Source organism: Rhopilema esculentum, chromosome 13, assembly GCF_057945365.1.
Source record: "Rhopilema esculentum isolate cy_ngs chromosome 13, ASM5794536v1, whole genome shotgun sequence".
NCBI classification, from domain to species: domain Eukaryota; kingdom Metazoa; phylum Cnidaria; class Scyphozoa; order Rhizostomeae; family Rhizostomatidae; genus Rhopilema; species Rhopilema esculentum.
Genome location: NC_142827.1, coordinates 191,302 through 215,926, shown reverse-complemented (window position 1 = coordinate 215,926; position 24,625 = coordinate 191,302). Strand labels below are relative to the sequence as shown.

Below are 24,625 nucleotides of genomic sequence, written 5' to 3'. Positions count from 1 at the left end.
TCAGTTTTTTTCTTTTACCTTACGATTGTTATAGTTTTTTCTTGTAAAACCAGGCTAGCCAATTGCAAATTACCTTGTAATAGTGAGATTTGTAATTGTAGTTTAAGTTGAATTGAAAATGAAATGTTTCCATTATTTTGGACTCAGCCTAACTTTACCATCCGCCAAATTCCTACAGTGTCAAACTATTTTACGCAACGCATTGAAATCTTCACCAAACGATAACATTCGCTCTTTATGGAAAAATACCAGCAGTAGCACAAATATACAATATGATATATATAGGAACACGAAAGAAGCATTAAAGGCTGTCCAGCAAGAACATAAAGATCGTCTGCAAAACATTCTAACTTCCCAAGGATCTTTATTGTCACATCTTTTTAACCAGGATCTTCCACAAATAAACAAACTCTGGTCCAAGGTGCAAAGTAGCATGCCTCAGAATATTTTCAATTTCACCATAAGGTACCTGTACAATACCCTTGCTACACAGAAAAACTTGAAAAAGTGGAACTTGAGCCAGACTTCTGATTGTTCTTTCTGTTTTCTGCCAGAAACCCTCCTTCACGTTGTTGCTGGCTGCAAAACATACTTGGAACAAGGCCGATACACCTGGCGTCATAACTCTATCTTAAACTTTCTAGCTACGTCTCTTAAAGCTGTTAATGAATCTACCATCTACGCTGATATACCTGGCTATCTTTCACCATCAATCATAACTGGAGAAAACCTTCGTCCAGATCTTCTCTTGAAGACTAACAACAATTACCTATACATCTTAGAGCTTACTGTTGGTTTTGAATCCAATCTTGACACAAATGCAACAAGAAAACACAGCAAGTATGCTCCTCTCCTATCTGACTTACAGCGAAAGTTCAAATGTGTCTCTTTTGTGAATCTTTCTATGAGCTCTCTTGGCATCTTTGGCAATTCCTGCATCTCTTTCTTCAAAATGTGTGACTCTCTCTCCATCGATCAACAACAAAAACGGTATCTCATCTCTAAACTTTCCAACATTGCCATTCGTACTACGTACTACATATTTTGTTGCAAAAATAAACCATGGACAAATCCGGAATTACATCCGTTTTAATTTTGGTTGTTTTATTTTTCTCAGTTTTTCCTTTTACCTTACGATTGTTATAGTTTTTTCTTGTAAAACCAGGCTAGCCAATTGCAAATTACCTTGTAATAGTGAGATTTGTAATTGTAGTTTAAGTTGAATTGAAAATGAAATGTTTCCATTATTATTATTATTATTATTATTATTATTATTATTATTATTATATATATATATATATATATATATATATAGAAGCATTGAAGGCTGTCCAGCATGAGCATAAAGATCGTCTGCAAAACATCCTAACTTCCCAAGAATCTTTATTATCACATCTCTTTAACCAGAATCTTCCACAAATAAACAAACTTTGGTCCAAGGTGCAAAGTAGCATGCCTCAGAATATTTTCAATTTCACCATAAGGTACCTGTACAATACCCTTGCCACACAGAAAAACCTGAAAAATGGAACTTGAGCCAGACCTCTGACTGTTCTTTCTGTTTTCTGCCAGAAACCCTCCTTCACGTTGTTGCTGGCTGCAAAACATATCTGGAACAAGGCCGATACACCTGGCGACATAACTCTATCCTAAAATTTCTAGCTACGTCACTAAAAGCTGTCAATGAATCTACCATCTACGCTGATATACCTGGCTTTCTTTCACCATCAATCATAACTGGAGAAAACCTTCGCCCTGATCTTCTCTTGAGGACAACAACAATTACCTCTAAATTTTAGAGCTAACTGTTGGCTTCGAATCCAATCTTAACACAAATGCTACAGGAAAACACAGCAAGTATGCTTCTCTCCTATCTGACTTACAGCGGAAGTTCAAATGTGTCTCTTTTGTGAATCTTTCTATGAGCTCTCTTGGCATCTTTGGCAATTCCTGCATCTCCTTCTTCAGAATGTGTGACTCTCTCTCCATCGATCAACAACAAAAACGGTATCTCATCTCTAAACTTTCCAACATTGCCATCCGTATTACGTTCTACATATTTTGTTGCAAAAGTAACCATGGACAAATCCAGAATTACATCCGTTTTAATTTTGGTTGTTTTATTTTTCTCAGTTTTCCATTTTACTTTACGATTGTTATAGTATTTTCTTGTAAAACCAGGCTAGCCAATTGCAAATTACCTTGTAATAGTGAGATTTGTAATTGTAGTTTAAGTTGAATTGAAAATGAAATGTTTCCATTATTATTATTATTATTATTATTTTTCAAAGTAAGTCATCACTTCTGCCATCATTTTCTGCTACACGGTGCACCGAGTGCTTTAGTAATACTTTTTCTGCCCGTTATCCAAATAAACGATTCACTATTCCTTCTTAGATACCTTCTTTCGATGCACCATCCTATCCATTTGACACACAACCTGCATCATATCAAGTGATAACTTCTATTATACGTCGCATGAAATCCTCCACTTCTCCCTGTCCCCTTGATAAGATATCCATAATTTGTTTCAAACGTTGCCCTTACCTACGATCTTTCCTCACCAAGATTATTCATAGCATTTGGGTATCTGGCAGTGTTCCATCCGAATGGAAAAAAGCATTAACGATATTGATCCACAAAAAAAACAATACAGATGATCCTTCTAACTTCAGACCAATACCCTTAGAATCTGTTCCCTTGAAAATCTTCACCTCCTGCCTACGTAACTCTGTTTTCAACTTTCTGAAGCAAAATGGTTTCATTGAAAGCCAAATTCAAAAAGGCTTCACTCCCAAGATATCAGGTACTTTAGAACACACGGCACTTATGGGTCATATGATAAATAAAGCTCGCACAAAACAGCGCTCTTTGGTTGTTACCCTGCTTGATCTCAAAAATGCTTTTGGCGAGGTCCACCATAATTTGATTCCCACTTTTCTTTCGTACCATCATATACCATCTCATATTCAGGCTCTGGTCTCCAGCTTATATTCGGGCTTCAAGACCTCTATCCTCACAGATACATTCCAAACCCCTGCCATTCCCGTTTGTCGTGGTGTTCTTCAAGGTGACTGCCTCAGCCCTCTTATCTTCAATCTATGCTTCAATACGTATATACAATACATAAAAGCAGAAAAACATAGACAGCTTGGCTTCTCTCCCCACGACGAAAACGACCGCATGTTCCAACCAGTGCATTGGTTCCAATTTGCTGACGATGCTGCGGTTGTTACTAGTGCTGAAAAGGAGAACCAGCTCCTGTTAAACTGCTTTACAAGATGGTGTCAGTGGGCAATTTTTGTAATAAGGGTGGATAAATGTGTCACCTTTGGCTTCAAGAAATACTCAACAAGATCTCTTCAGTTCCAGCCATCTTTCAATCTTTCAAATACCTCGGCCGCTTCTTTGACTTCGAAATGACCAATGGCAGTCATAAAGAAAACTGCTATCAATGTTTCCCAGCCTTCTGAAAGAAATTGATGACTTGCCTCTGCATCCCAAAAATAAACTTCTATTGTACCACAGATATGTATTGTCCAAAGGTTCTTGGCACTTCACTGTTGCAGACCTATCGAAGACCTGGGTCATTGATAACCTCGATAATCTTGTCTCTAAATACATTCGCCAGAGGCTAGATCTTCCCATAAGTGCTACTTTAACTAGTAAAGTTCTTTCTAAAAATCAATTTGGTCTCGATCTTCAGCTACCTTCTGTCAAATTCACTCAATGCCAAACTGTTTCACGCAATGCCCTCCAAACTTCTCCTAACACAAACATTCAAGCTTTATGGAAAAAACACCAGTAGTGGGATGAATATGCAATACGACATTTACCGTAACACCAAAGATGTTGAAAGCAGTAAAATCAGACAGTTGAGAGCGCTTGGCACACCAATTACTATCCCAGGGTGCTATTATTTCATTTCTGTTGGACCACTCTCTTAAAAAGCTCAATGGTGCGACTTACTACGCCTGGATTTAATTTGTTGCGATTTATTTACTACAAATCGATGCATAACAGTTTGATTTTATTCGTGATTTGTTCGTTTTGTGGAAAGGATTTTAGTTCGTTAGGCCGGCATGCATGGCGTTGTAAGCGAAGGGCTCAAACCAAACCAATCATACTGGTCCCAGTGGGAGCATTAACATTCCGCTCATTGACTCCGGAAATCGCGATGCAGCCATTAACAACGAAAGCTGTGTAAAGTGTTCTTGCGGCAAGTCATGCAAAGGGATAAAGGGCCTCCGCATCCATCAAAGGAACTACAGAGTCATTAAAGGCTTTGATGAAAAGCAATTGTTTGAGGTTGTGAACCATACTGACCTTGAAAATAACGACAGTCACACCGATATCCCCCATGAGGATTATTTCGAAATCAAGCCTGGAATTCGTCTTCCAAGATCTGACCAGGAATGGCTGTTAGCTAACCAATATTTCCACTCTGTCTTTTCAAGTATTTCTGTCGATGCGTCAACGGTTGATCGTGTTATCCAATTAATGAACGAAACCATCTACAATTACTTTAAAGAAACCTGTGGAACAATGGAATACTGCAACGAAGATCTCAAAGAAAAATACTCCAATTTCACTGCCAAGAATTTGAAAAAAGAACTCAGAACTTTGAAACATTCTAATGCTCCTTTAACTGAAATCAAGTTTGTCTCTAACCTTCTTCGCAATAAAATCAAAAAACAAATCTCGCCCTCTAAATCTTCCAATATAACAAACCACGACCGTTACATTTCCAAAAATTTCTGGAATTACGTCAAACGCACTCTACAATATGAAACTTTGGCTCTTCCAACTTTTTCTGCTGCAGGATGTACCGAATACTTTGTCAAAACATTTTCTGCCATCGCCCTTAACAAACATTTCACCATTCCTTCATGGATCCCTACTTTCAATGAACCATCTTATTCATTTGATCTAGAGCCACCTAGTTACAAAACCATTACTTCTAATAGAAGTCTTCTATCATAAGGCGTATGAAAGCTTCTACTTCTCCCTGTCCTCTTGATAAGATATCCATCATCTGTTTCAAACGAAGTCCCTATCTTCGTTCTTTTCTTACTGAAATAATTCGTGTTGTCTGGCTTTCAGGTAAGGTACCAACCGAATGGAAAAAGGCCTCCACTATCTTGATTCACAAAAAAGACAGCACAGACGATCCATCAAATTTCAGGCCAATCACTTTAGAATCGGTGCCCTTAAAAATATTCACTTCTTGCTTACGTGACTCGCTCTTCACTTTTCTGAAACACAATGGCTTCATCGAGCACCAAATCCAAAAAGGCTTCACCTCAAAAGTATCAGGTACATTAGAGCACACAGCAATGATGAGCAATTTAATAAATAAAGCTCGCATTAAGCAACTTTTTGTTTGTAACCTTATTTTAATTCAATATTTTTTCTAGCTATACATATATATATATGTATATATACACATACAACTAATCTAAATCGAATCTACTGTATAACAAATGAAGAGGATATAACTAAGGAAATAAAAACGTACATACATAAGCTAAATATATGAAGCAACTTGGATATGAATGGACAAATATTACAGGATATTGATATCGAGAGTGAGGTGACGGGTCGTGAGTTCGAGCCTCGCTCGGGTCGGTTATTTTCCCGCACTCTCTATTGATATTGATATCATTATATTTACAAACGTTGCATTTGCAGCTAGGACCATCCCATCGTTTTATTATACGTTTGAAGCTGTTAAGATTGTCAGCTGATTTTAGTTCATTTGGCAGACAGCTCCAGATCTGAGGTCCTATGGCTTTAAGGCTCTTGGAACCGAAAGTTACTTGGTTTGGTCGAAAATGATTTAAGTTATTAGGATTCCGAGAAGGATGTTTTAATGTTCTCGAACTAAAAATGCTATGCATAAAAGGTGGATTCAAATTTCAAATTGTCTTGAATATTTCGATACAGAGGGTTCTTTGACGAGCAACTTGCATTGTACACTTTTTTGACCTAGTAAGAAGATCATCATAGGAACTTTTATGATCATTGTACACAAATCTTAGCGCGCGTTCCTGTATCCTTTCAATTTTCTGAAGTGATTTTGAAGATGAAAAATACCAAACTAAAGGACAATAGTTAAAATTCGAGTATACGAAACTTTGAACCAGAACTTCTTTTTCAGCGAAACCAATAAATGACTTGAGTCGCTTAAGAACGTTCAGTTGTGCCGCAGCTTTTTTTACAAAGGTTTGATATATGTGGGTCAAAGTTCAGTTTGTAATCTAGTGTTACATCTAGGAGTTTGACAGTCTCTGACGAGAACTGGCAAGGATTTGGAAAAGAAAGCAAGCGTGCTGTCATCATCATAATTGTACATGGTTGCTTGCTTTATAAAAGAGAAAAGGTCATTTATGTAGAAATTGAAAAGAATGGGACCTAGAAGGGATCCCTGTGGGACTCCTGATACAATTTCTTGGAAGGAACTGTAGACGTTATTTATTCGGACACTCTGCTTCCGTTTTTTATAATAGGAATAGACAAGAACCAGGGCATTTTTTTCAAAACCATATGCATGAAGTTTAGCTATAATCAAATCATGCGGGATGCAATCAAAAGCTTTTGACAGGTCCATCAAAACGGACCCTACAATAAAATTGTTGTCAAGCTTAGATTTCCACTCCTCTACAAGTTTAATCAAAACATGCTGTGTACTATAAGCTGTTCTATAAGCTGCAATAAAAATTAAAAGAGTCTTATCAAGGAAAGGACTGAGCTGTTCCTTTAGAATTTTCTCAAAGATTTTGGAAAAAGTGTTGAGCATACTGACTGGACGATAATTTCTCTCCACAGTACGAACGGGCTCACCTTTGTCTAAAGGGCAAACTGCAGCAGTTTTTGCATTCTGGGGAAATATGAAATTTCGAATGCTGCAATTGATGGCTTTAGTAAGAGGCACAGTCAAATCATCGCTAGCGAGAGAAACAAGTTTCGGTGGAATTTGATCAACACCTGTTGACTTACTGCCCTCGAGCATTTTCAGTTGGAGCCATACCTCACTAGCAGTAACCTCATTGAAAGAAAAAGATTGAAAAGTTTGCTCAGAGTCTTGAACTATAGCTTGAATGCTTGGATGATCCTTGTATTTGTCAAGAATTAACCTTACAATTTCGCGATCATCGCCAATCGAATTCGCATTTGCGATACTGGAAGGCTTCTTACCAGAAGTATTTTCGACAATATTTATGTAGTAATCATTAAAAATCTCACCTAAATCATGGTCATCAGTGACTATTTTGTCATCTTTAATCAGGGAAATATCGGTACCAAATAGAACACCCTTATTTGAGAGAAAAGGTTTTACCAGATCCCAGAAAGCTTTATTGGACATGAGGCCATTGCTTGTAACTCTCTTGAAGTGATTCTTTATGGCCTTTTTACGAAGAGCAACACAGTGATTTCGCTGCTTCTTGAAAGCTACTTCATTTTGCTTTGAAGGGTGTTTATTCAATCTTCGTTTAAGCCTAGCACGTGTGTACATCGCTTTTTTCAACTCTGGGTTCATAAAGAGTGCATTGTTTCCCCTTAGAAACTTCGTTTTGATTGGAGCGTGTTTGTCCACTATATTCCGGAAAGTGTTTGTCAGATGGTCGTGAGATTTATCCGGGTTAGTCCCGTCGCATTCAAATTGGGCGTGCTTTACATCGCTCAAGAAATTCTCTTGGACAAACTTTTGTAGCTGCGATACTTTATTTGTTTCCGTTTTAACCTAGGAACAGTTGCTTTCATAGTGGTAGCAACAAGACTATGATAGTCACTTAGACCTGTTTCGAAAACAGAGGTTTTCTGGAAGAACCTTGGTCGATTTGTCAGAATAACTTCAATTGATGAGCTGTGATTCTTAGTGAAGCAAGTTTTCGACGTCATTAAATTGGATAGACCGAACACATCACAAAAAGAAGCTAATTTGACGAAACCGGGATCTTTTTCATTATGAGTATCAATATTGATATCGCCCATTACAATTATGTTGTCGTACCGATCCAGTGCACGATTTAAAGACGTGGACAGATCTGAGAAAAATGTTTCTATATTAGCATTTGGTGGGCGGTAAATACTATAAATTATCCATTTCTTTTTTGCAACCATGAGTTCAGAACACAATAGTTCAAGAGACGAGACTTCAAAATTGGGCAACCTTTTGCAGATAATGCCTTTCTTTGAGTATTGCATAAGACCTCCTCCAAATTCAGACCTATCCAGGCGTGTTGGACTTTTGTAATTATTAATGAGAAACGATTCCGTTTTAAAATCCAAGTTTAACTTTGTTTCTTCTATGAGTAATACATCAGGTAGACATCTTTCAGCGATCATTCTGAGATCAGTGATTTTATTTCTAAGACTGTTTATGTTTAAAAAACCTAAGAGTAAGTTTCCAGCACATTCAGCCATTAGACTAAAAGACCCATCGAAATCGTTACTGTCAGACTCGCTACTCGGTCCTGATGAATTTTCTGTTGATGAGAATTTTCTAGAAGTTGAAATAAAAGACTCAGACCCTGCTAAACTATTTACAGAGGATAAGGGCTTGCTTCCGAGGAATTGTTTAATAGCGCTGCTACGATCTTCTCTGAAAACTTCTAAACTATTTAGTCAGGCTTTTGATAAAAAGGTTATAAAGTTACCTGTGAGGAGGTTTTTATCGGTATAATTTAAGTAGAGTCCCCAACGATCTAAGTTTTCGTCTTGTATATTGTCATTTTTAATAAAATCGATGTCATGCTTTGGTAGTTCCTGTTCTAATATTGTATTGACATTCATTCTCTTCTCATCCAAACCCAAACTGTCTGTTCTCCGTACAATGCTCGATACAGCAACTTTTTGTACTTTATTTGTTATGTTGATGGCCAGCTCAATGATCTCTTTTGCAACTTGGTTTGGGTTGTCATTTCGGAGATCGTTTGTTCCACACATAAGTATTAATTGGTCAGGGTTCATGTCCAGTGATGGTATGACATGCCATTTCATATGTCCCACCGTAGCACCAGGAAACGTCTTGACATAGGTGTTTTTTCGTTTCACTTCTCTGTTAATATCTTGTCTCCTTATCCCTCGCAGCATCAAGTCTCCAACAATTGCAACCTTTGTTTTGCGAGGTCCTCTAGGGTCATCATTGGTTTGAAATTCTTTGTTACTTTGCCATTCCCGAGGGTCAGCAGTGAAAGCGGTTGCATTTGGAAATCTTTTTTGTACAGCTTCAACGTAGGATTGCTCACCTGGGACAACATTTCTAGCATTTCTTTGATTTCGCCTCTGTGTAGTGTTGTTTGATAGTTGCTTGATTGTGGCGCTACTGCAGCATAGCCATTGGTTTCTGGAGGTCCCTCGTGATTTTCCTCCGTATGATTTTCCAAAGGGTTGCATCTTTCACTTAAACTGGGTACCTGCTGCCTTTTGCCTTATTTGTATCTTGCTGTTGAAATAGAATATCATTTTGTTATTTCTGACAGTCCCCACGGATTATCCATTAAATTACATTCTCTGATGCTAGCAAGGGAGCTGAAACGAGTATTTGTCTCAATTTCAGGTTGCACAATTGAGGCAGTCTTATACCTTGCTGCACGCGATTTTGGTACTTGCCATCCATCTTTGCTGGCCGATGCTGATTTGAAATATTCACCTGAGTATTCTGACAATGACCCAGTGTTTGATAATTCTCTTGGGCGCACCTGCCTTTGATTCTCTTTATCTGGTGATGTTCTTTGTGTGGTATTTTTTCTGTAAACAAACTAGGATCGTTGCAAGATACATTTTTGGTATTTTGGTATTGTTTTGTAAAATCTTTTCCGATTTTTGGCTCTTTAAGTTTCAAAGCTTCAATTTTTAATTTTTCATTTTCTGCTTGGAGACTTTGATTCTCTCTTTCAAGAAAACAGAGCCTATCCAATATTTTGTTAAAAGGTAAGTCATTGTCAAAAGGTAAGCAACGATCTTTAGTGGTGTCTTTGCTGGATCTCAAAAACGCCTTTGGCGAAGTTCACCACAAGCTGATACCAGCTATTCTTGCTTATCATTATATACCTTCGGAAATTCAATCATTGATCTCAAGCTTATATCTAGATTTTTAAAGCCTGTATCATAACCGATAAATTCCAAACCCCTGCAATTCCCGTTCGCCGCGGCGTATTGCAAGGTGACTGCCTCAGCCCCCTTCTTTTCAACCTTTGCTTCAACACGTTCATACAATACATCAAATCAGATAAATATAAGCAGCTTGGTTTCTCCTCCCATGATGGTAATGACCGCATGTTTCAGCCAGTACACTGGTTTAAGTTTGCCGATGATGCTGCTGTTGTTACCAGTGGAGAAAAGGAGAGCCAACTCTTATTAAACTGCTTTACCAGATAGTGCCAATGGGCAAACTTCATTTGGGTTGACAAATGTGTTACCTTTGGTGTCAAGAAACACTCTACGCGATCCCTCCAATTTCAACCGAAACTTTTCATCTGTCACCAAACAGTACCTGCTGTCAAAAATGGCGATTCCTTTAAGTATCTTGGTCGTTTCTTTGATTTTGAAATGAGTAACCAGGATCATAAAACTAAACTCGTTTCTCTTTTCTTTACTCTTATGAAGGATATTCACGACTTACCTCTCCATCCTAAAAACAAACTGCTATTATACCATCGTTATGTTCTGTCAAAAGTTTCATGCCATTTTACTGTTGCAGATCTACCAAAGACCTGGGTTGCCCATATTCTTTGACCCATGAACCTTACGGTATCTGTACCATAGCATGTTGTTCTCACTTTTGGTAGGTTTAAATTGCTCGAGCTTCTTAGTTTTGCTCAAAAATTTTCTATCATAAACCAGGGATTAAAAATGATTCTTTGTTTTGTAAATTTCACCGTGAGCAACTGTAGGTTTCTTCTGTTGTATAGATACCGAGATATAATTTTCTAACAATTTCTCGTAAGGAGAAGTGTTGTCTTTGTATGTGATTCGAAGGGCCCTTTCCTGTATCCTGTTTATCTTGTTATTAATATTTTTGTCATGGAACATCCAGATTAATGGGCAGTAGCTGAATTGTGACATTATAAAAGTGTTCATCATCAGTTTTATTTTTTTGGATTCCATGAAAATCGAAATGCGAGATAAAGCATGCAGTTTTTGGCTGGCCTTTTTACAAAGAGTCTGCACATGAGTTTTGAAGTTAAGTTTTGTATTTAGTGTAACTCCCAGTAATGTTTCTTCGTCACTTTCTTCTATTACCGCAATTCCTACATTTAATTTAATCTTTTCTATGGGACTCCTTTTTGAACTACTTTCCAAGTGCTAAACGACCCATTTATTTTAAACTCGTTGTCTCCTTTGTGACAAATAACTATGAATCATGAGTAGGGCACCTCTACCAAAACCATAGGCATGCAATTTTGCTATCAACAATTCATGGTCTATGCAATCGAAGGCTTTGGATAGATCCATTAATAAAGCACTTGCAATGCCTCCCTTGTCTAAGGTCATTTTACAGGTTTCTAAAAATTTTAGTAGAGCGTGTTGTGTATTGTAGCCTTTCCTGAAGCCACAAAGCAAAGACGACAAAAAATTTCCAGCGAAGGGCATTGCCTGGTCGCATAATAGTCGTTCAAAGATTTTGAATTCGCTGGCAACACAGTAATTGGCCTGTAATTCTTTTTACAGAAAGCATAATCATTTTGAAAAGTGAAGAAACATCTCCATCTTTTAGTTTGTTAGGAAAATAATTTTCTGATAGGCACAAATTTAAAGTATCTGTCAGGTAAGGTAGAAAGATATCTTAATTTCTTTCAGGACTTCACCTGGGATACTCTCTAAAGGAGTTGCTTTCTTTGGATCTAATCTTTTTAATTGATTGTTTACATCCACTACTGAAACGGGTGTAAATTCAAAAATCTTAGAATGATGAAAATTCTCGTGTATTCTTTTAATACTTGGATGCAAACTATATTTTCTCACTGCGATATCAACTGGATCATCAATACCATCCGTTAATAATAAGTTTAAATCAGCGTCTGCAGTGTCAAGAGAGCCTGTAATGTTAACAAAGTAATCATTCAGCAAAAGATATCAGCAAAAGCCCTATACTATACTATACTATACTATACTATACTATACTTTGTCATTTTCCAGCAGAGTCACACTTATAATATGTTGAACGATGAAGTATTGCTAACACTTCTACTCTATGACAATGATGCCCTTAGTGAATTTCAAATAACAACATTCTCTCAGCAACAATCTTTTACATCAACTCTACAAACAGATCTGTTTAGCTGCATGGAATTTGCAAAATTCGGCTTATATTTCAATATTAACATCAATTCATAAATTTAAGTACAGTATAAGGCCACACACCAATTTTCACATCGACATTCGAAAGAGAAGTGAACGAAATCAACCCTCACTTTTACCAAATTTATAAGGGCTTAGTATGGAGCAAGTTCCTTTTTGCCACTTTTCAAAATGGCGAAAGTAAACAAATTTGCCTCATAGCGTACCCGCGAGTTAGACATCTAGCGCCTTCGGCGCTTCTATATCATTGTTTTCAGACTGGTTTACAAATAAAAGATGGAAGAAAAATCACAAAATAAATACATTTACAATAATATAGTAATAAATATAATTATACAATAAAACTATAGTTATGAAAAGATTGGCCCTTAAATTTGTCCATGAAGTAAGATTTACATTTACACTTGAAATTTGGGTAAGAAGATATTTTCGTTAACTCTTTAGGAAGAGCCTTCCAAACTTTGGTTCCATAAAATCTGAATTTTTTGACACAAATAGTAGATGACAAATTCTAACCCGGCCATTTAGTGTCAGATTCTACAAAATACTACCTCAACTTTAAAAAATTGCAAAATCTTTTTTCTTAGACGACATAGTCTTTTTCTGGTGAAATTATCATGTTCATGCGAAGTAAATGCTAAACTTTGTTTCATTTACTTCTCTTCTCCATCTTCTTTTGGATTCTCAAGTCCTTTCTATTTTCATAGCAACATCAAATGAAATAGATAAAACTACAGGACATAATGAGCTTGTTAATACTGTAATCCGTCGACCTCTTATATCACCAATTGCCTCAGATGAGATAAGTTGCGTCTGTTCTTCTGGCTACTAAATTAAAGGGCATCGTCAGCAAAAAGGGAGAGGTATGATACAGTGGTGGCGCCAGAGGGGGGCAGGGGGCTACAGTCCTCCCCATCTGAAGTCATCACTGGTAGCTTCAATCAGATTCATTTCTTTCATGTATCGTTGTACACTTTGGTCACCAGCGAAAGTTAACTATTCATCAGTATAAGAAAAACACAACGATTCCATCCATCAGTGATAATTTTGCCTGGCCTGTCAGGGTGTGATTCTGCACAGATTTCGTTTTGTGTTGGGAAAGCAAAGGCCCTAGTAGTTGCGAAAGAAGTACATCTTCAGCATTCTGGCCGTGAAGATGCCAATCTAAATGATGTGTTGCTATGGCCAGAAATAAGTCAGCTCATCGAAGGATAGGAATAAAATCATGCTTGGCTTTTAATATATATACAAAATTACAAATTGATACAAATTATAAAATACATAAACAGCAACAGAGTAAAGCTAATACAATTTCTAAAGTTTTACAGTATAAGACAATTCACGACTATACCACAATACAAGAAGCATTCTCCTGCAGCCAACAAGCAACGATAAACATAACAAGCACTGACATGTAAAAAACACACAAGAATAAGGATAAGGGGTGCAGATAAAAGAGAAGAAGGGCAAAGGGGTGCAATTTCCAAGTATTTAAAGTCGCGGTGCTTGCTGTGGTGTTTTCTGTCTCGTCGAAATTCCAGAAAATAATGATTGATTTATTTTAAAACGGATCCAGCAACAATGTTTAGCCACTTAATGCATAATTTTCTTAAGACATTTGCACAAAGATGTGATCTAGTTACTTTTTCTTTCATGTTTACAGAAACTGCTATGAAATATCTAGGCCTAACTCTAGAAAAAGCCGAGAATGGGTCATAATTCAATGCTTGGATATTAATAACAGAATTCAAATATAGTAACAAATTTTTAATTTGATATAATTATTGATATTTTTAGACTAATTCAAGGCCACACTCGTTGCTTGTAATTATTCTTCAGCACAATGCGTCCCTCCCCTTATCTTTAGGCCTATGAAATATCTTCGGTGTACATTTTCACAACAAAGATTACTAATTTAGCCTTATCAAGAAGAAAGAAGTTTGATTCACATCAAATTTTGATTCTACAAATTTGATTCGACAAACTATATAGAAAAAATTCGCACTTTCCTACTTATTAGGTTCTAAACGACAGACAGAAAAACTCAGGAATTATATATCTAAAGTGATCTATATTATTAGATAATAGACTCAAAAGGCTCTTTATATGAAGATAAAAATTGCAAGCATATACTTTTTCAACTCATAAAAGAACGACAGGCCAATGCTATATTTCCCCCGTAACTGCGTAAACTAAAAGGGCCATATTTTTTAAAATTCTGTTTGAAAACCCCCAAAAATTGTTATATGTTGCTGATTTATATCTCCTCTAACTACCTGCATCAGAAAAGACACTGAAATAGTTGTGACCCACGAGAAAATCAGTCCTTAAAACAAGAAATTTTTGCATACAGAAGTCCTAAGCTATAAGAATAATCTTGAGTTTAAATACGTCACTAGGACATATGACTTGATAGCTCCTCGCGAGTTTTTCTCATGTGTCCTTCAGCATAACATAACCACTTTATCTGATATACTTAAAGGACAAGTGACACACTTTTCACCCTATCTTTTCTTTTCATTAATTTATAGATCATCTTTTAGAAGTAAGTTTTTCCTGGCTTAGAACAAAAAGTTATAATCAGGGGGCGCAGGGGGCGCGATTTTGCTTTTTATCACGTGACCCAATGACGTATATTGTGATAACTCGAAATTTTCCTGTAATTAATAGAGAGTTTACGAAACACGACGCGACAGGTCCAGACGAACTGAATTCGTTTAGAAGCGTGTTGTAAACGTTAATATTGCACTGTATACCAGTAGCAGCAATAACAAATTATCACAATCTACGTCACGGTGTCACGTGATTCATTTCCCGCCATAATTTGAAAAGGGTTTTTAAGTAGGAAAATGAAATCAGAGAGGAAAAATATTTCAACAACACTCTCATACACCATTTTACTATAAGTTAAAAGAACAAAAAAATTTGGCGCCAAAAGCGTGTCACTTGTCCTTTAATCAATAAAATTTTTGAAAATGCTAACTTTTGTATTCTTATTTTTAATTCTTGGTATATTGTAATTAACATTTGTTTTTGCTGATAAAGATTTTGAGTTTGAGTTTGAGTTACTGCAGCTCGCTTTTTGCCACTATTTAAAATGGCGGAAGTTAGACAAATTTGCCTCACTCGGCAGTACGCAGGTGGCTGAAAACAATTGGGGCGAATGTGAGGCTGTTGCAAGCAGACATCAAAATGGCGGCCAGACCTAAACAAGCGGTTGCTAAAGGCGGGTTATGGTCTACAAAACCCCAAAATGTTAGCAAAGAAACTTCAAATCTTTTGAAAGGTAATTCAACGCACTGTGTAGTTTTTTAGAATTCTTTTTAAACTTTTGGCAGTTCTCGACATGGGCAAATAAAATGTGGGAATGTTGTGATGTATTACACCTATCATACCTCATCCAGATATTTTCATGGATCCATCCCCGAGAATAAGTTGCTTGCTTGTTATATTAATTTCAACCAGAAGACCAGAAGAATTTCGAAACTTTTGGTTACAAGAGCCTATCAAAATGGAAGGGAAGTAGATTCTGGAAAAACTCAACCTGCCCACAACATCCCTTTGCTGTTGCGAAAGCCAGTTTGCTGCTGTAGTTAACAACATTATTTAGAAAGCAAATTTTTCATCTTGTAACAATCGGACCAGGGTGCATTCCATACTGGAAACTTTGCTTCTTGCACATACAATTTAATTTTGAAAATCTGGAATTGCACGCCTGAAATTACTCACATTTAGAAATTTGTAGTGATAATAATGTAAAATGTTAGCAAGCCTCTGTTGATTCAAGCTGTATATTCTTGGATTATTTATTTAATAAAAATCTTTAATAGTGATGATGGAGGAATCCAAACTGACTAATTTTCAAAGACGAAAGCTACAAGATGATATGAAAAGTGAGTATTAATTACAAAGGTATAGATTTGAGATATATCTAAATTGTTTCAAGGCATTGGTTGAAATGTCATTTAAACAAATAGACATTTACTGTATATGTTAGTTGTTCTCTTCTTGTGCTTGAGGTGAGGGAGCATAGTAAAACAAACAATCCTCTCTTAATATTTGTTAGATTTTGGCATAAGCACTTCATAAGCTAAGAAATTTACTCTAGTCTTCATGGTGAATGGACAGCAAATGCAGTTTTGGGGTATATGTCTTAAAATTGTTAGGCACAGCAGTAAAATACAGACTCAAGTTGGTATCAGGGGTGCTGCCAAACGGCATAAGGGAGGGTGGAGGGTGCTGTGCTGCCAACACTTTGTTGATTTGCACATAAAGGATTTTTGCAGTGCAAATGAAGAATTCCTTTTTTCGATCTATGTTCTGACATTTTAAACTCTGAAGAGTGTCAGACGAAAAGCTTTAGTTTAGTAAATGTCTGCTTTTTTCAAAGCCATTTAGAAGAATTCCTTTTCAAGTTTGTCCAATTTCCTTTTCTTCAGACATACCCCGTTATAAAAATGTACAATTTAGAGATATGTACCATGGCTACAACAAGGGCATGAAGTAGACTAGAAGAGGGCAACATGATCTGGAAAGGAGGTTGAAAAAATGGGCCAACTGGGACAATTTGTAGCCTAAAAACATAGGGCACAGAAAGTTTTGGAAGATGCTGACACAAAATTTTACTCAGATCTGTTAATGAATAATATTCTAGTCCACATGCACTGTCCAAGATCTTCAAAAGCATCCTAAATAATCAAAGACAGTCTCCCTTACCAGACTTCAAGACATAGCATGAAACTCGCATTTGTTTTGCTTTCCAAAAAAACTCAAATAAACAAAAAGTTGAGTTTGAGTTGAGCTTGAGCCTTGCATCATTGTCAACTTTCAATGATTTTGAGCCTCAGTATTGTTATAGACTCTATTCTTATAAACAAAAGTTTGTACCTGTAGGTTCCTTATAAAGTTGTTCTTTATAAAATCGTATAACCCCATTATTGAAACAATTGCATTGGTTTCTGTATCATTTGAATAGAACTGAATACAACATTCTTATGATTGCTTAAGATCACAGTAACATTTTGTGATGGTTACCTTTTAAAACGTATCTTTGTTTAAAACGTAAGTTTGAAACGTGGGAGAATGCTCCTCCAGTCATCAAGCACCAGCTTTGTGGAACAAAATTCTGTATTTAATTCGACCATTAGAATCACTGTTAGCCTGCATGCAGTCTCTGATCTCCTTCATGAGGGTTAGAATCTGCATGCAAGCCAAATCCTTGTGTGTTAAGCAATCAATAAAGGCATACTTATTTGGATTGTATTACTCTTAGACTCCTCTACATATCAAAATTGTTAATACAAGAACATTTAAGTTTCAACAAAGTTATTTTAAAGTATTTATCAGTTTGATTTTATGATGGAAATTTTTATTGAATGTTTAAGTAATTTTAAGAAAATTTTCCAATGTAAAAGTCCAATGTAATTTATATTCTGCACTAATGAAATTTACTGTTTACTGGTCTGTCATGAAGTGCTTGATGTCGTATGAGTTGAGCTGTATTTACCTGATGATCCCTTTAAACATAAAACTTGGAGTAGCAACTTAAAAAACCGGCCTGTCTCAATTAAAGCTAGATCGGTAACTCTAATTTTCAAGCATAAACTTTCCCAAGTACCTTTAAGTGCCTTATGTCTATTTTTATCACAAATCAGCCCTGGAGATATGGCACAATAACAAGGCGTGTATTATTATTATTATAAATTGAGTCGAGTGTGAGCTGGATAATTGGATTCCAAGAGAGCACAATGATGAATTGAAGCTGCGTTTGGTATTATTATGTCCATATCATGTCATCATCCTATGATCAATAAATTATACTAATTCATCATTCACACTGTGATGTTTTGTGAGTGTGAAGGCAATTCTGGAGCACTGGCAAAACTGGAGATAGAATCGTAAAGCAGTTATTTTGAAATTGAGCCATTAGCCCGATGTATTTGTCATCATTTCTTTGTCATTTTTACATTTGCATTTTTTCTGAATAATTGTTCAATTCTTATTGTATCCGTCAATTCTAATTTATCCACATAACTACGCTAGCATGTGTGCGGAGAATTTGCTGGAACTACTTTACCTCTTAATGGTTTTTTGTCAATTATCAATTTGCTTCATTTGAGAATCGTGAGCTTGAGCTTATCTCAAAACGGCAATTAACTTGTCAAAAATCAGCAGCCTCTTTAGCTAGTTCCTTATTGACATTTTACCGGTTAAACCTTGCTCTCCATTATATTGGGTTATATAATATTTGTCATTGCTGAGTCAGCCAATTCCGAATAGTAACGTATGTATTCTGTTAAGGTGGAAAGTCATTGCCAGTACAGTGTCTTCCAACTTCAAGTACATCAGCAGGTGCAAAGGGAAAACCAAAGGAGCCCAAATGCAAAAAGACAGGTTCTAGGCAGTTTTGTTATTCAGGAAAAAGAAGAAAGGAAATTATCGATATTTTAAAAGAACGAAATAAGGATGATTACAGACCAGTTGGAGGAAGTAGGTGTTGTTATAATGTGGTTTCGTTGCATCGAATTACTTTAATTTGTTTAAAACATTTATCAACTTAAGAAAAATATGTATCTACTTATGCATATTGGAAATGTTACAAATAGATTCCAAGGGTGAAAACGAAGTCCTTCTCTGTACACAATAGCGGTTTTTTCGTTCAAAAAGATTGCATTTACATCACCTAAAAGTGTTCTGTTATTTATCAGTTTTTGTGCAAATAAGATTCTGGCGCCGTAGGACACATGAAAATGCCCCTTCCAACATTAGAAATGAAATTCAGATAGAAAAGAGATTTTGCTGAATACTGTCTCGGCTTATAGATAGTTCCCGGTCGCTTTTCCATCTAGCAGTTTTTAGAATCTATCTACACGAGAATGAAACCAAAACCGGCAGCTTATAGACAAAATAATGTTCATTTTCACCCTAAGACTCTATTAATAATATTTTCAAGATGCATGCTGCTTTTATTTTGCAACTGTTACATTCCTGTACTTGTGTTTCATTTTGGCCAATTGAGAACTACATCTATGGATATTCATTGCCTTGTTTAGAGTTTTTGATCAATAATCTAATGTTTTGATGTATAGCTCATTCAAAGCTATTTTTTTTATTTGTACCACCAAAAATTATTTTCTCATTTTGAAGTTTTTTGAAACAGACTTTGTCCTAAAGTACTTCTTACAATGCCACAGCCTCAGCTTGTTCCTGATCTTCTCATAATTTTATGATCAACTTTTAGTCTCATGTTCTTATGAATAAAGAGTATAGTGTCATCGTTGTAGGATTCATTGTTTCAAGACTATTTAGAAGAGGGTTTTTCACATTTTTAGAAATCATAACGGAAAAAGATAAAGAAAAGCTACAAAATATCATGGCTTATGGCAAGGACAGTCCCCAACACGAAAAGAGTAAGCGCCCGGTAGCCGTCGAAGATGAGCCGGAAATTGACAGATTTGAAGAGGGTAAGTCCATAATGAAATTGCCTTTCATCATTAAACTATTTTTCGATAATTTTAGTTGTACATGAATTATGTTTTTAGTTTATTTGCAAGCAACTCTGTAAGCTCACAACTAAAATATGCAATACTGAAAAGTTACTGATTGTGATTAAACTAGTTTCCTATTTGTCTGGCACCTAAAAGCTCATCGAGAGGGCTGCTGCCAGTCAATTCGTTCAGCATGTGATAAAAATGTTTCTTTTGAGCCTATGCAATTGACTTATAAAGCAAGTCATAGTACAAAAACAGAATTGTCAAAATTTAAAAAGGACTAACTGATTGCGATGGTTAAACAACAAAAGTTTTCTATTCTTGTTAAAATATGGGATGACTGGCTGTCCATATTACTTGTCTATATTCCCTTAGTCTCCTAACTGGAAATGGCAACACACTTCATTAACTGCTTCTCGCAAGAGAACGTAATCGATTGACCAAGTCGTTCATTGCTCATTGTGGCTCACATGATTGTTTTCTTTAGCTTCAATCTTCTCAAAACCTCTCTCAAATGTTTATAAGAAAGATACTATTGAGCAATGATCCCTAATTACTTCATGCAGCAACATACGACCTGATCATAGCTTATTCTTTTCTTGGCTTGACCAGGAAGAAACCTCCACCCCCACCATGGAAGAAACGTAGATCGTGGATCATTATCATATCTTTCGGAACGCTCTGCTAGATATGACAAGAATCATGTTAAACCTTCCCTTTAAATTCTGCATCAGTTGGCAAGTTTTCAAGTAATATGGACAGCCAGTCACCCAATATTATAACGAGGATAGAAAATTGTTTTTCAGCTGAGGCTCTAAAATACTAGCCACCAATCAATGCAAATATCTTGGTATTGAAATAAATAGCACCCGATTATGACTATTAGGAAAGATACGAGATTTGCTCGATCTGAAGTCCGCAAAAACTGCGTATGAGTCAATGATTCTGCCAACCTTCACTTATTGCGGAGTTTTGATGTTTTGTAATTTTTTCTCAAGTAATGGCTGAAATAGAAGACAGAAGGAGATTTTTGGATGAAATGGAGGCACTTGGGCAGGGAAAAAAGTACCGAACAATTATAGCAACAGAAATATCACAGGTAAATCGCCAATTAACTAATAATTTTGCAAGGTTTGGAAATTTCAAGCAACGCCAGGAATTTTTAACAGCAATTCTTTTACTGTTTCTTAGGAAATTTTTAGGTTATGTCATCATTGCTGTTTGATGTCATCTCCCTTTTCTTCTAAACTCCTATTTCTTGTGATATATAATTTTGTTCTGTGATATATAAATACTGTAAACAGAAAGCAAAAATTGGCTTTTTGAATGGAATCGCTATTATGACCAGGTCTTCATTTTCTGTTGGTCTCCTATGAAAGATTTTCTACATTAAAAGAACGATATTTAGTAACGAATCAATTCCCATGAGCTAAAACCGGCAAGTCTTTGTTATAGTCATTCTAGAAATGATACGTGAGGACAATCAAAAATAGCCAGTTTTGTTACAAAAGTTAACATTAACAGTTGAAACTTTTTACAATCTACAATTCAAATTTACAATTTACATCTTGCTACGTTATTTCTAAAATCGAAGGGTTAGATGCTCGATAAACATCTGGATGCGTCCATTTTCATAAATATTTTTCTAGTGGCATTTTTAATCGGCAGCTTAGGAGAATGTAAGCGTCATGGACTTACAATTTTGCCCCTAGTTTCATCCCTTATTTAGCACCATTCATTCAAACATTTTAAACTTTAAATTATAGTCTTATATATTATGTTAACTGCTTGATTTGAAGATACAAATTAACAACGAACATAAAATCCAAAGCTTTTCAGCACAGATCTATGACGCATAGATACTCCAATAGTATCTATATTGCTGATAATTACATGAAATGAAATGTAAATCCTTGGAAACTATATGTTTTCAGACTTACTAACTTTACAAGTTTTCCGATTATGTCTTACCACATTCGTCATGATACGTTGATCTTTCCATATGGTTGATAGTTCTGTGAAAAATCTAAACTGTTATCGATTTTTTTGACAAAGTCAAGATAATCCATGCTCTAAAACAGAGGAAAAATGTAGAAATAGGAAAGGAAGATCGCTAGAAAAGAGTTAGATTCCCTATTGTATTTGGGGTTGAATTGCATACTGAATAAGAAATACTATGATATGTACACAGGCCTACATTTGCTTTTTTATTGATTGATCCGTCATTTTAATAGTTTGATTTCTTCCAAGCTGTATTTCTAATTGGGCCTGAAAAAACTTTTTTCTCTACAGAAAATACGGGAACTTGAAATCATCGACAAAGAACGAAGTGAAGAATTAGAAGCAAACTCCGTTTCTTGAGAGGGACGTTCATTCGATTGCAGCGGAATTTTTAATCCTCGAAGAATTAAGTGGGACATTCTTGATAGATAACTGAAATGTAATTTTGGGACGATTTCTGTTTTTCTTCTGATTGTAAAAAGTGGTGTATCCTTCTTTTCTCATACTTAGTGTTTGCAGTGTTTAGTCATAGTAGCTCGCATGACATTATTTTTTGTGTGATTCAGATGTATGTAGGTATTTCACAGGTTGCTGTAGGTATTTGCGAAGGATAAACCTTCAGGATAGTCCATAGTTAGAATCCTTTAAGCAATATTGTCTGCACAAAATGCTCGTGACTCCCGACCAGTTAAGTAGAACGCCCAATGTCAGTGTTTTATAGACAAGCTTCCCATCAATAAAAAACCTCACTAGATAAAATGAGCCCAGGATTTTGATTTTCTGTCATCCTTTATTACAATACTAATATCATAGAGAAGAGAGAGAAAGAGGTCTGGTGGCCCAGTAAAAAATGCATTGACTTAGCACAGGCGACAAGCATGCAATTGCCTGTAACACATCTGGCCAACCCTGGAAAACCCTGGTATCAGTAAAACAACTAAACAATTAATCTGAAAAGAACTGAAGTCATAGTTAGAAACAATGTGGCACTGCCGATTCATTTCTTATCACCAAATACCTGACAATTTGATGATGATTTGCATGTGAACCGTTAATAACGGCTTAGTGAACCGTAAATTTTGAAAAATTTATGCAAAGATTTAAGCAAACCATCTGATTACAAAATTCACCCTTGCTAACGGCACTGGGAACGTCCGAATCAAAGACAGCGTACACTCAAATAGCTCTTCCTTATTTGTTCAAAATGTTTGTCAAAAATGGATTTATGAAAAGATTTCTTTAAAGCGAGAGGTTAGGTTTAAAAACGAAAAAGGAGACTCTCGCCCAAATCGGGAGAATTGGAACCTTTGTGCCTAGAGTGCTGAGAAATAACCGAAACCCCATTATCATATGAAGGCTTTATTTGATCTACATTAAGGCTGCATTTACACGATACCGGATTGCTTTTCATATCGGATTGGTCTCAGCTATCCGATATGAAAAGCATACCGTTTAGACTGCGTTTACACGATACCGGATTGATCTTCATACCGTTTTCATCCTGTTTACGCGACAACGCTCCGCTATTCACTGTGCAGGATACTTCTTTTAATTTGATTTCGTTAGTCTACTGAGGAGAGGAAGGTCTCGGGAAAAAGTATCACTTTAGTAAAGAATATGTAGGAAATTGTGAGCGCTCCTTCCTATCTACCTCTCTCTCTCTTTCTCTCATTCTTTTGTATATAGTGGTTGTTGTTGCGATTGCACTCAGTTGAATAGAAGAATTCTTGCTTACGAACTCGAAAGGAACGACGTGAACTATATCTCTCAAAAAACTCTCGATAGATGCGAACGCCAATCACGAGGAAAGAAGATCGATAGAACGATTCACATAAAGAACAATATTTAGAATAGTACTAAATCAAGACCTTATTGGATAGAGGTGACTTCGTTAAAATTCTTAAGTTATTTCTTCTCTCTGGACGTTAATTCTTCTCTCTGATTAATAATTCGTGGTTGTTCATGTCATTATATTCGCTGATGTTTATACTTTATCTTGCATTTTAATTCGAATAAGAAATTATACAGTCCTCTGACTTTGATATAGAATTTGATCTTCAAGACGAATGAACCTATATGGTAATTCTAACCTGCCAAGTAAATAGATCTTAACTATTTACATCTTGGTAGTGATTCCTGGCAGGTAATTCTCTATAAAATATGAGTGCTGGCTAGTGGCATAGAAGAAGAGAATGTAAGCAGAAGGGGGAGGCAGAAGTTGAATTGCAGCATATGCCAGTGATTGCCTTTTCGAGGGAAGGGATTGAAAAGATGTAATGTCGAATGATGACAAGATAAAATAGTTTTTGGCGAACGTTACCCGAAGAGTAAAGATGTAGAATCCGTTGATGAGAACTTTCCTTGAGATTCAGAACGAGGTTCCGGAGTGAAAGCGTATCGGATTCAGGATTCACCCGTTTACACGAGATGGAATGTGGTACGGGATGTATCGGATCACTTTTCATACCACTTTCAGTTTCACAGCGGAGTGATTTCACTCCGTAAAAGTGGTACCGGACGTATTAATGCGGGGACGTGTAAACGGGACCCCTATCCGATATGAAAAGTAATCCGATACGTAAGTAATCCGGTATCGTGTAAACGCAGCCTAAGCATTTATTACAAGTCATAGCCCTCCAAGAGAACCCAAGCAAGAAATCGGCAAACCCGTCGCATTTCGACCTGCGAATGAATTCGAACCATGGCGGCAAAATGAATGAAATGCGACCAGACAAGATAAATACCCTGTTCTACGCAAAATCTAACAGAATATAATTGTACAAGATGCATCAAATAAAACTCTGATTTGTGCTGAAGCAAAGCATCAC

The 24,625-nt window shown here is 36.3% G+C and overlaps 1 protein-coding gene across 1 annotated transcript; it reads left to right on the top strand.

Moving 5' to 3' along the window:
* The first annotated feature begins 15,434 nt into the window (after window positions 1-15,434).
* LOC135692157 (UPF0193 protein EVG1 homolog) lies at window positions 15,435-23,839 on the top strand. The gene is made up of 6 exons (XM_065210210.2): window positions 15,435-15,592; window positions 16,137-16,199; window positions 18,607-18,795; window positions 19,638-19,769; window positions 20,795-20,895; window positions 22,089-23,839. Exons 1-6 carry the CDS (start codon window positions 15,499-15,501, stop codon window positions 22,155-22,157), a joined length of 648 nt encoding a protein of 215 aa, XP_065066282.2. The 5' UTR covers window positions 15,435-15,498; the 3' UTR covers window positions 22,158-23,839.
* The last annotated feature ends 786 nt before the right edge of the window (window positions 23,840-24,625 follow it).

Bases quoted from the DNA above. Each gene is read 5' to 3' on its own strand.
- LOC135692157 (XM_065210210.2), top strand. From the start codon at position 15,499: ATGGCGGCCAGACCTAAACAAGCGGTTGCTAAAGGCGGGTTATGGTCT. The intron at 18,796-19,637 runs GTAGGTGTTGTT...TCACATTTTTAG, and splicing joins TTACAGACCAGTTGGAGGAA to AAATCATAACGGAAAAAGAT. The intron at 19,770-20,794 runs GTAAGTCCATAA...TTTTTTCTCAAG, and splicing joins AATTGACAGATTTGAAGAGG to TAATGGCTGAAATAGAAGAC.